Source organism: Sorghum bicolor, chromosome 7, assembly GCF_000003195.3.
Source record: "Sorghum bicolor cultivar BTx623 chromosome 7, Sorghum_bicolor_NCBIv3, whole genome shotgun sequence".
NCBI classification, from domain to species: Eukaryota; Viridiplantae; Streptophyta; class Magnoliopsida; order Poales; family Poaceae; genus Sorghum; species Sorghum bicolor.
In genome coordinates, this window is record NC_012876.2 from 40,138,289 (window position 1) to 40,151,332 (window position 13,044).

At 42.3% G+C, this 13,044-nt stretch overlaps 1 protein-coding gene across 1 annotated transcript in view; it reads left to right on the forward strand.

The window, feature by feature from the left end:
* Nucleotides 209-13,044, forward strand: part of LOC8069898 — a 70,917-nt gene continuing 58,081 nt past the window's right edge. Inside the window, exons 1-3 of the mRNA XM_002444185.2 lie at nt 209-244; nt 567-683; nt 916-984. Coding sequence (XP_002444230.2) covers nt 209-244; nt 567-683; nt 916-984 — 222 coding nt within the window. The remainder of the gene's footprint in view (nt 245-566; nt 684-915; nt 985-13,044) is intronic.

Sequence of the window (13,044 nt, forward strand, 5' to 3'; positions counted from 1 at the left end):
ATGTCAGGATCCAATTCGAGTGTTCGTGGTGGTCGATATGGAGAAAAAGAAACATCAGTTTCGTGGGCTGAGTTACGCCAACTACTAAACTCACTTGTGGAGGCCATGGAAAAGATGTTTGATGAACGTCTTCCTGTGGTGCGCGGTCGGGCTAAAGAACATAGCTCAACCAAGTCTCGCCGTGGTCTCTTTGGCCACAGTGGACAACATGGAGGACGTGCTCATGGGCATAGCATTCGCCCCCGTGTGCTCATTGATGATGAAGATTACTATGTGTCCCCAAAAGAAAAAATCAGCAAGAGTGCCACCAACCAAAATTGAGTGAGAGAAATCAAAAGGAAAAGATGAGACATTCCACCATACGTGAGAAATAGTGGCACCAACCAAAATTCAGTGAGAGAGTTCAAAATAAGAAGATGAGAGATTTCACAATATTTAAAGAGAGCCACAAAATTCTATGTGAGAGTGATCCACAAAAGTTGAGAGAAAAAAGAGATGAATCATGTGAGGAATTATTTACATCTAACATGATAATACCTTCTATTCTTGTTCCTTTTGCGATGCAGGTTCATGAAGAAAATGATGTTGTGAACTATGATCAGCCCCCAATTTTCGATGAGGAAGAACAAGTGATTGTCAATGACAACGATACAGATGCATATGTGGCTTCACAAGACGTTGAAGTAATTGTGCATCAAAACATATGTGAGAATGAGCTACATTGCCAAAATGAGAGAGAGTGAAAATAAAGGAGAGTTGAGTGATTCCACCCACTATAATGTTGAGAGTGTCAACAATGAGAGTGTGAGGGATACACCACAGAAAAATAGATATTTAGAATGTAGGCCAAGTGAGGATATCTTTGAAACTAACACTCTCATCTCTACTTCTAGTTTTGTCTTTCCAAATGTGCAGGTTGGTGATGAGAATAGGGAAGAGATGGATGCTCAAGACAACACCATACTTGTTGAGAGAAATGAGAAGGTAGCCATTCAACTAAACCCATTGTGTGTTGCTCAAAACCTGAACCATGACATGGATAACGGTATGATTTCAGAGGTGCAATCGTTGGTACTTGCACCACCAAAAAGTCTAAAAGTTATTGAAAATAAATCAGATTTGAGTTTGCAAAATAAAATGACATGTAATTATGATAATACGCATGGTTTAAATGGGATTAACCATACACAAAATATTTGCACTGATTTGATTATTTCACATGTTCACCCGTGTGCTGAAATTTTGCAAGTTGATAACCAAAGTTCAATCATACATGATCTTTTCTATGGTTTGATATGGTTCATGTACATGATGATTTGCATTCACATGTGTGATACGATGCATTATGTTTCAATACTCATACATCTTTGAGATGACTACACATTTCTCAACCCTTTAGTTAATTCATCAAAACCATCTAAGATCAACAATGAAGGTAAAAATTTAGAGATTCAAACCTTGGTACATGTAGAATCATTGGATTTAAAATACATGAAAAATAAATCAAATCTGATTGTTCAACGCATACTGAGTACTTGTGATATCACTGTTTCAGCAATAAAACATAACCAAAATATTTGTGCTGATTTGACTGGAACTCATGTTGATGCAAGTGCTGAGTTTCTTTTTGATGAGAGTCTTTGTGCTTTGAATGATCCTTGCAACACTTCATATAACAACAAACAACACATCATCCAGTCGGTTACTTGTGCTGATTTATTTACAAGGATATCTCCTCTTGAATGTTTGTGTTATACTATGCTTAACATGCCTATCAATATTGAACAAATGCTTGAGAAAATTTCTAACATAACATCTTTGAGTTCAATGAATACTACTCATAGCTTGCAGTTTAGATTTGTCTTGATTGGAGAACATGTTGTAGATACCTTCTAGGTTCATGCAATTTGTGTAACATATAACAAGCTTGCTGATTTAGACTCAAAAATATTGAGAGATAAACAAAGTGAGAAATCTTTTAAGATGCAACAAATGCTTGGTGCTTATGGTTTCGATCAATTCATGTTGTCAGCATGTTCGTACCATCCACTTAAAGATAGAAATCTTGTGCAAAGCAAAGCCTATACACCGAAAAGTTGTTCATCCACACCTTGGAGCATTGTGTTTAAAAATTATACTTCTAAACCCTTGAATAAATTTTGCCGCCACAATAATTTTTGGAATAACATTAGTTCTCAACATCCATTTGATGAAAAGTTTGATCTTCTAAAGATAAAACATGACAACATGAATCAAATGATTGGATTGGAAGAAATTTTTGTGCTACCATCCTCTAAACTGTTTGCAGGTTCACTAAAGTTGAGAGAATGTTTCTTACATGGAAAAGGAAATAATGCAAAAATAATTCAAAATGAAACAAATGAACAGAACAAAAGGAACGATTATTGGAATTATCAAGTACGTCCACCTTCTATTTTGTCTAAGCTGTTTTCAGGTAAACAAAAGTCGTGGATGACTTTTCTTGAAGGGAGGGAGGATGATGAGACCATACCAGGGCAATCAACATTCAAGCATCCACTCAAGGTGAAAGCTAAACATAATTCCAAATCATTTAGGTTTCCACATTCAAGGCTACTACTTGGTTTATATGATTATAGATTCAAACACCTTGCTATCATTGAACAAGAAGATTGCGATGTTATCACAACATTACAAACCGATGTCCTAGCACAACTCTTTGGATCAGAAGAATTAGAGTCGAGGACGACTCCTTTTCAAGAAGGGGAGGATGATATGACCATGCCAGCAAGCAAGATGTCACAAGCTCCAAGTCAAGCTACAACCACTCAAGTTTTACCTACACCGACACCAGCCCAAGTCATCGATGGACCGGTTACACGTAGTCGTGCAAAGAAGCTACAACAAGAGGTCCACGCGCTACTTTGTGAGATTCATTTTAATGTTATGAGAATTATATTCTACCTAAGTGTTTTACCTTGATTGTACTCAGGTATATAGAAGAAGAGAAGGATGAATCGGACCCTGAAGAACGAACCAGTGCAAGTCCTAGAAGACACGTCAAAAACGGACCAGTGGAAGTCAAAAACGGACCAGTGGAAGTAAAAAACAGACCAGTGCAAAGAAATCTTCATAACTTTTTAATCACAAAAGCTATGAAGGCCCATGAGGACTTGATGGAAATCTTGTTGAGTCAACTTTCCAATGAATCTAGTGGCGACTAGTTTGGATACTCCATATTGCCTGCAGACCAGAATTAGTACAGACTGCTCAGAAGGTCAACAGTCTGTCATGACAGAATGTTGGTACAATTAACCGTGCAAAAATGTACCAATCTACAACGTTTCGTGGTGCATGGCATACATTGCTGGAAAGCTCTTAGAGTCTAGTTTGACATCCAACAAACGGTTCGTCATTTGGACTTCCCAATAAAAAGTTATGGTCAGTTTATTGGAAACTGCTCTGGAGGCCAACAGTCACGCGAAGCCAGTTCGGGAATCCATTCCGAGGGGTCCTTTCACATTGCCTTCACCCAGAAACTCTATTTCGTTTTCATACCTATCTAGGAGGGTTGTTCCTAGTATAAATATCCCCTACCTCTAAGCTATCTACAACTTTTGATCATTTTGATAAACTACATGATATTGCAACCGTGTTGCTGGGTGCCTTACTCAACCTTTGTTCTTCCTTGTTCTTCTTGGACTTGTGAAGTGAATCCTCTAGGTTCCCCTACTTCGTGCTCTACGGCTTCCGTTCGGCTGCACCGTATTGTGTGGATTAGTTCCGGATTGTGGTTCTGCGGTCGTTCGGAGATCGGGTTGAAGTCTTCATGGTTTCGGTGCCTCTCTCCCCGTCGCTTGGTCGCATCCAACCTTTGTCAGGTATAAAGCTAGTTACCCGTTGTTCGCAGCAAGTTATCCTTGTTCTTTTGATCTACTGTCGTGAAGATTGGGCCACCCTAGTATCGATTCATATCGGTACCCTATCACTCAGTGTCACCATGTGACATGAAGCAATGTGGTGATGAGCTTGTGGAAGCATCACTCTCATAGCCATCATCTTCATCATCAAGTGTGCATGAGGTAGCATCATCATTTGCATCACTTGTGGCATCATCACCATCCTTGTCAAGTGATCTTGTAGAATAATCATCATCATCTTCACTTGACCATGAGGAGGAGCAATCCTCCACAACCATGGTGTTGTGGTCATGCTCAACATCCTCATGTGCCTCCACATTTGGCACAACATCTTCTTTGGAGATCATCCCTTATTTCTCATTAAGAAATACCCAAATCTCATGGGCAGACTTCATGTCCAAGATCTCACAAAATATAATATCTTTCATGGATGAATAGAAGATGTTAGTAGCTTGGCAATCGGGATGTAGGCATTTCTTTTGCGCTTGAGTTGCAACCTTTTTATCAATTGCACAAGAAAAGCCCACATCTACAATCCACCACATTTGAGGAGAAATAAACTTAAAATTGCATTGCATCCAATTTCTCCATTCTGCAAAGTGTGTGCCATCAAAAATGTGTGGACACTCAACATCTAGCCCATAAGCCGCCATCCTCTCGGGTCGGTAAAGACCATAAATGAGAGACCTTGCTCCGATACCACTTGAAGGGTCGAGATGACGGACTAGAGGGGGGTGAATAGTCCTTTCTAAAATTTATTACGCCGGCTAACTGAAAACAAATGCGGAATTAAAACTATCGGTCTAGCCAAGACTACACCCCTCTATCTAAGTTCTATAGCACCTTGAAAAGATCCTAAACAAGCAAGCAAGGTGCTACCTTAGCAAGAGGTCACCTAATCAATTCTAGGAGCAAGGTCACACAAACCTATGCAACTAGTACTTTGCAAACCGGGGGAGCTCCTACAGAAACTAGTGAGGCAAAGCGCACAAAGTCTAAGCTCACTAGCAAGCTCAATAACAAGGCAACCAATGCCAAATTGGAGAGCGCAAATAACTTAGCTACACAAACTAAGCAATGTGACTAACAAGGTTACACAAACCAAATTAGTCACGCAAGGGAACTACTTCTAGCTACACAAGCAATAAGGTAAATAGCAAGCTACACAAGCTAACTAATTACAAGAGCAACTACACAAGTACAAGTATATGAATATAAGAACAAGCTTGTGTTAAGGACTTGCAAACCAACGGAAAGAACAATGTTGACACGATGATTTTCTCCCGAGGTTCACTTGGTTGCCACCAAGCTACGTCCCCGTTGAGACAAACTCCAAGGTTGCCGCCAGTCCTCTTGCTAGTGGTGACCCGCAAGTCACACTCTCTCACGTGGAGTGCTTACCACAAGCTCTAGCACTTGACCTGGCCGAACCACTTGTCGCTCTTCACGTCTCGCTCAACTAGAGTTGCTCTTCGTAATCCCCGTAGGGTGAGCACCGTACCACTCACAATCTCTTCTATGGAGCACCACACAATCTCCTTGCATGCTTCGACGGAGTCACAAGCCACCAAGCTGTCTAGAAGGTGGCAACCTCCAAGAGTAACAAGCACCACCGACTTGGAACATGAACACCTAGTGCCACTCGATGCAATCTCTCAATGCAGTGCACTAGAATCACTCACTCGCTATTGATTCGCACTCTTGCAAGCACAAGTGAGTTAGAGGCTTTCCTAGCACTCCCCAAGCATGGACACTAAGTCCCAAGGGTGCTCAGCACAAGCCAGGGCCGGCCACCACTTCTATTTACAGCCCCAAGGGCTAAACTAGCCGTTACCATTCACTAGGCAAAAGTCGACCACATCGGACGCGTCCTAGTTCACACCGGACGCGTCCGGTATTGACCAGACCAGCGTCCGGTGCTCTTGACCGTTAGAAAACTAGCCAGTGCCCTCAACACTAACAAGGCACTAGACTCTCACTTTTGAACACACCGGACGTGTCCGGTGTCACACCGGACGCGTCCGGTATGCACCGGACCTAAACTCAGGGAGCGTTGCAAAACGTCATAGCACCGGACGCTGCACCGGACTCACACACCAGACGTGTCCGGTGTGCACCGGACCTAAACTCAGAGAGCTCTAAAAACTGAGTTTGCACCGGACGCTCAACTCGGACGCGTCCGGTGTGTTGGCAGTCACTATGGAGGATTTTATACTGCCAACTTAGACTAAAAAGAAGAGGAATAAACATATTTAAATCATATATGCTTTTGCTATTGACATAGTTCCACTTGTACCATGGTATTTTGTATTGCAGGATTTATAACGTGACAAGTGGAAGAAAACAATAAAATAAAGAAAGCACAATTTACAAAAGACGAATCCACAAGTGCGCAATCAAAAATAAACAAGAAGCCCACCTTCAACATCGAATTGGACCCAATCGTAATCGAAGCAGCAAAGGAGGTCCAGCAGGGAGCAAGCCACGCAAAGGCGGTGGCCAGGTGGGGCCCACTAGGTTGCGGTCGCACCTGGTTGCAGGCGCAATCTTGGTGGCGGCAAACCGACCCCACCTTTCTTTGGCGGTTGCATGCCGCCATGCATATGACGGTTTCACCTACTACCATATTTAGATCCCCCGAACCATCCTAGTTGGGCTATAAATAGATGGCTCCCCCTCATTTGTAAAACACACATCATTTGGAGTCTACATTTTCTCACACCTCTCACTTGTATCTTTAGTATTAGACTAGTAGTAGAGCAAGGCAAGAGCTACCAAGGAGAGCTTGTCTCCTAGGAAGAAAGGATCCTCTTGGTATGAATCATAATCAGTCTTCTTCCATGAGCAAGTTCTTGTTATCTTTATATAATTGTGCTTATGAACTAGAGTATAGTTATGTCTATATCATGTTCATAGTATATGAACTAGTTCTTAGTTCTTGTGCTATGTTCTTGATATATTCATCCCTATTCTTCATCGTTCATCTAACTTATATGAATAGAAGTAGAATTAGGGATGAGATGATGGTTCACTAGGCCATTCCGGTTGCTCTTAACCTAGCCTGTCAATCCGAAGGGTTGGGGCCCACGGGGGTTAAGAGTTATTTCCAAATACGTGAACATGGTGTTCATGTATGCCGAGATCAATGGATATGCGGGTATCCCACGGGCAAAGGGGTAGGTGGCAGGGTGGTGACAGCCCTGTCATCCTTCATATTCCCCCACGTTCGGATATTCGGTAGGAGTCATGTAAAGTCTCTATTTGCTGGCAGACCAGCTATGGGGATCTCCCTATCATCTCAAACCTAATCCTATCTCTAGACATGCTAGTTAAATGACTTACTAACAGTTCTTAGCACAGTTATATACGAACCATGCCTGCTCAGTAGTTATATTCTTTTATTCTTTATTTTATCTTTTATCCTTGAGGATGACCCAGATGTGTGTCCACTATCTCCAAATATCATATCTTACCCCTGTTTACTCTATGCCTACCATGCATTTTAATAAGTAATCATGTTATAACCATGCTAGATATAAATGCCTTCTTACGGGAATTATAAATACGACACCCATTTACGGGTTGAAATCCTACAATGATAGTTCTGTGCGCTTGCAGAGTTATTCTTATTTCATACTGAGCTTTTGATTGGCGTACCTAAGTACCTTTACTTAAGATTGTAATCCTTGTACACTCACGCGGCGCCGGGCCATAGCTTTGCATATCGTAAGTAAGGATGGTTAGGAAGGCCAATCTGGCATTACTAATCATCAGTACCAGACTGCACTGCCTAGGCCCACGCCGTAAAGAGCCTTGGGTTATCATTCTAAAGTGATGGTGGTTAGGATATGCCAAGAACGTTTCTAGTGTTATCATTAGGGATGGACTCAAACTCTATCTTTAATGGTTTTGCTAAGAAACGCCAACACGGTGTCACACCGGACACGTCCGGTGTTCACCGGTCTCAAACTCAGAGAGTTCTGCGAGACAACGTCTTTTCCGAACGAAACACACCGGACTCTAGGTGGAAACTGTTTCCGAGTCCGGTGCCTCAACTCGGACACGTCCGACCTCATATCGGACGCGTCCGGCCTCACATCGGACGTGTCCGGCCTATACGCGCTGCATGAAACAAACTCCAACTTCTTCCCTTGCTTCCATGTGCCAACACCAAAGTGTCACAACACCTGTGCAAGTGTGTTAGCATTTTCACAAACATTTTTCCAAGGGAGTTAGCCTCTCAACTTGCCACGCCACTCGATCCTAACACGTATGCAAAGTTAGATCGCTCAAGTGGCACTAGATGACCGATATGCAAACAAGTTTGCCCCTCATGATAGTACGGCCATCTATCCTAAATCCAGTCATAAACTTCTCTACACACCTATGATCGATGAAATGGAAATGCCCTAGGTTATACCTTTGCCTTGCGCTTTCCATCTCATCTCCTCCAATGTTGATGCAAGACATGCACCAACCAATCACCAAATGATATGATCCACTTCATATCATCATGTGACCATATTGGTTCATCGATCTTGACCTCACTTGCTCTTCACCGTTGCCTCGGTCCATCGACGCCAAGTCTTGCTCAAGCTTCACCGTCACACGCGGTCCCTCGCTTCAAAGCCTCCGGCTTGCCCTTCACTCTTGCAACCGGTCCATCAAGCCAAGCCTCATCTTGATCTTCTCCACCTTGGTCACATGACTCCATGTCATGTCTCATGTGCAATGAGCTCCTCCATCATCACATAATCACCTGTGGACTAATCTCCTATGTATCTCAGATAAACACTATTAGTCCACCTAAGTTGTCACTCAATTACCAAAACCAAACAAGGACCTTTCAGCTACCTGTAGGCTCCCCTAGTGGTACCTTTGTTGTTAGGGGTTTAGGCACTTAGCGTGCGACTACAAGCATCTGAGGCAAGCTGCTTGCAGCATCATTAGGGTGTCGCATTCCGTCAGCAGCACCAACAACACTACCTGTGCTAGGGGAGCCTTGGGTTGCTTTGGTGGTAGCATGGCTGTTATCAAGAGTGTTGCTACATCATCGACGGTTCGTACTTAAGCCACGATCCTTGCAGTGGTTGAAGCTCATCATATATTGCCCTAATACCCAAGAAGTCGAACCCTGAGACTGTCGATGACTTCAGACCAATCTCACCCTTGAACTACTCAGTTAAATGCATCACTAAACTCTTGTCAATTTGCTTGCAAAGTGTCATCCTGAGGCTTGTACATGCTAACCAATATGGTTTCATTAAAGGCAGGACCATCCAGGATTGTCTTGCTTGGGCATTGCAGTTCCTTGATCTGTGCCATCACTCTAAGAAAGAGATTATTATCCTTATATTGGATTTTTTGAAGGCCTTCGACAAAATTAAACACCAAGTCATTCTTGAGGTGATGAAGCATAAGGGTTTCCTTATCAAATGGGTCAAGTGAACTGAGGCTATTCTAAAAACTGGGAATTCTTCAGTTCTCCTCATTGAACTGCATGGTAAACCCTTCCCTTGCAAAAGAGGTGTCAGACAAGGAGATCCCCTCTCCCCTCTCCTTTTTGTCTTGGCTGCCGATCTGCTCCAATCAAACATTAATAGATCCTGGCATGATGGTCTCCTAAATCACCCAGTGTCTGATGACTACGAAGAGTTCTTCCCAATAATACAATATGCTGATGACACTCTCTTGATAATGCCAGCTGATGCAAGACAACTCTTTATACTTAAAGGCCTGCTCCGTTCCTTCTCAGACTCCACAGGGTTCAATGTCAACTTCCATAAAAGCTTTTTAGTCCCCATCAATGTTTCAGCTGAAAAAAGTCTCCACCTTGCCAGAACCTTCGGATGCGAAGTTGGAACTATGCCTTTCACTTACCTGGGCCTTCCTTTGGGTACCATGAGGCCAACTGTCTAGGAGTTCAACCCCCTAATCTCTAAAATGGAGAAAAGGCTCTCTGGTGTAAGTAAGTTTCTCTCTTATCATGGCAAACTCACCTTGGTGAAGTCGGTTTTCTCTGCTCTTCCAACTTATTACATGTGTAGCCTTATCATTCCCCCTGCAGTCATCTAGTAAATTGACAAATTCAGAAAACATTGCTTGTGGAGTAAAGGAGATATACATAGAAGAGGAACTTGTCTAGCTACGTGGGAACCCATGTGTAGAAAGAAAGATGTGGGGGGACTTGGAATAATCAACATCCACAATCAGAACCTAGCTCTGCTCATGAAGTTTCTGGATAAGTTCTATAGTCATGCCAAAATACCATGGGTCAATCTAACATGGACCAAACTCTACCACAACAGTAACATCCCACCTCATGCGAAAAACCCCTGAGTCTCTTTCTGGTGGAAGGATATTATCAAATTATTCAGCAAATTCAGAAACTTCACCATCTGCCACCCCAACTCTGGCAACACAGTGTCCTTATGGAATGATCCATGGTCTGATGATGCGCTAGAGCTAAAGATGCCTCATCTTCATTCATTCGCCAAGAAAAAGAACTGCTCCCTCAAATTCTTCCTAGACAGTGATCTGACCAGAGTCTTTTACCTGCCTCTTTCAGTCTAGGCCTCAACTCAATTAGATGAGCTACAACAGATTGTTGATGGACTTCACTGTGATCCAACCCAGCTTGATTCCTAGAGTTATTCCTAGGGCCCAAAGTTCTCCTCCAAGAATGCCTACAATGCCCTTCAAGGCACAACTGAAGCCTCCCCTCTTTTCAGCTGGTTATGGAAATCAGGTGCTCTGGGGAAGCAAAAATTCTTTGTCTGGCTCTTACTCAAAGATAGAATTAGCACAAGGAATATCCTGAGAAGAAAGAATATGTTTCTAGATGATTATAATTGTGTCCTCTGTATCAACGGCCCAGAAGAAACTAATCATCACCTATTCTTTGTCTACCTTTTCAGCATTGCTTACTGGAACTTGATTGGAGTGCATTGGGATCTCTCTCTCCCACCCCTGGACATGCTAATATAGGCTAGACTCAGTTTTGGTAGTCACATATTCAGAGAAATCTTTATCATTGTCTGCTGGAACATTTGGAAATCAAGGAATGGTATTATATTTGATAATATACCTGCCTCCCTGTTGGCATGGAAAGAAGCATACAAGGCTGACCTTAGTCTGGCGTGTATCAAGGCTAAGAGGAAGATATTTGATCCATTGACGTCTTGGCGAGAGAGTCTTTCATGATGTCTATTTGTACCTTTTGTTGTTGTTTTTGTTTTGTGTTTTACAAGCCTTGTATTTTGAACAGTTGTACAGACTCCATTTGTTATTACCTTTGTTCATAGTAATGAAAAACGAAAAAAAACAGGTAGGGTACTTCCCTACCATTTCCTCAAAAAAAAAGGATGTCATGCACTCCTCCATGCCCTAGAATTCCTATGTTGTGGACTTCTTTGACCCCATCTCTTCCAAGCTTCGGTCTGAGTTTGTCCAGGATCGTTGGGATCCCATGCGTTCTGAGGGGTTGGTTGTCACTGTGAAGCCCCTAGGTGTGGGGGTCCAATCGATGCTGACTTTGTGGAGGACTTCTCTTGTCTGTTGTGCTCCCCACCAGTCCTCCCTTGGGGCTTGGGCTCAATCATGGGGAGTGACCAAGGTCTTTTTGATGGCGGTGGCCTATGCTGGGAGTGTAGCTCGCCATCTCCTTTGGTTCAGCAACCATCTAGTGACTGTCTAAGCTTTGGTGAGGTGGCTAAGTCCCTATGATCATGCCTTGACATCGGTCTAGCTGCTCGTTGCTATTGTCTTCTCTTCTCTTCGTCGTAGTGACTATCTCATGGCCAATTCCCACTCGTGTGCGTTTCCTCAGGTGGGCCTTGGCTTAGGTAGGGAATTCTAGATGTTCTGTAGCTTTCAGTTGCTGTTCTACAGGTCTTCTAATACTTCTTGCTCGGCTAGAACTTCATCAAGTGTGTATAAATCTTCTAGATCTATGTTGTCATCCTCATCATGAGGTTCAACATCATGCACTAGTTGGTGAGACATTATGGGAAGCTAGAGGGGAGAACTACATATACAGATAGAGGGAAGTATTGGCCGTGCATATATTCACACCAGAGAAGTAGTTTTCACACGAAATAAATACTACAATTTTCAGTGTTCACATCAAATACATAGTGCAATCCATATGACCACACCAAAGATGTAGTGTTCACAACAATTTTCAGTTCACATGATCTAGATAAATAAAGTTGCAGTGTTCACACCAATTTTAGTTTCACAGGAAATAAATAGTGCTAGTTATAGTGGGCTGTGTTCACATCTAGTTTTCAGTTTCCAGAGATGCAGTGGAAACAAATATTGCACAGAAAATAAATATTGTAGAAAACATTGCACAGAAAGTAAATATTATAGTTTAGTGAATGCTTAATTATCTGTAGCAAATAAGGCCAACATCATACACTCCGGTGCTTTCTCCCTCTCAGCCAAAGCATTAGCATTCATGTTGGTTGTCGGTGCTAACAATAACTCTCTATAAGTGTTCAACATTTTACACTTGAGGTGTTTTTTGTTGTCTTATCATTCAACCTAGCATCTTCAACTTTACTATTTGCCAAATTTTGCTACACCTTTAACATCTTCTCATGGTCCTTCCTAGCCATTGTGCTTACTTGAATAGACTTGTCTAGCTTCTCACTAATAGCAGAATAAGATTTAGTTATCTTCTTTTTTCCATAGCGTTCATCCTTAGCCTTCATAGGGCAAATCCAACCAATCCCTCAAAATTTGCCCTCCTATTTCTTCAAATGTGAGTCCCTCATCCATATTTCATCTCCTATTCCTTAGCATACTCCAACCGATCTCCTAAATTTTTCCTACTTCTACACTATATTGTCCTGTACGTGGACCATATTTATTGGTCCCACTTGTTAGCTTTATGGAAGAGAGAAAGGAGGATGAGGGACTCCTACATCTAGGGGTTTAGGAGAGAGAAAATGAGAGTCTTATTAACCATGACTTAAATAAGGGCTTGGTTGGAGAGGTTTATGATGTGTTTGAGCTCTCAAAGTAGGATGAGGGCTCAAGTAGGTGTTTGGTTGGAGTTGCCCTTATGTCCAATAGGATGAATGTTAGGATTATCTTCTAAATTCACCACTTTAGCCCTCTTATTAGTTGCTCCCTTGTT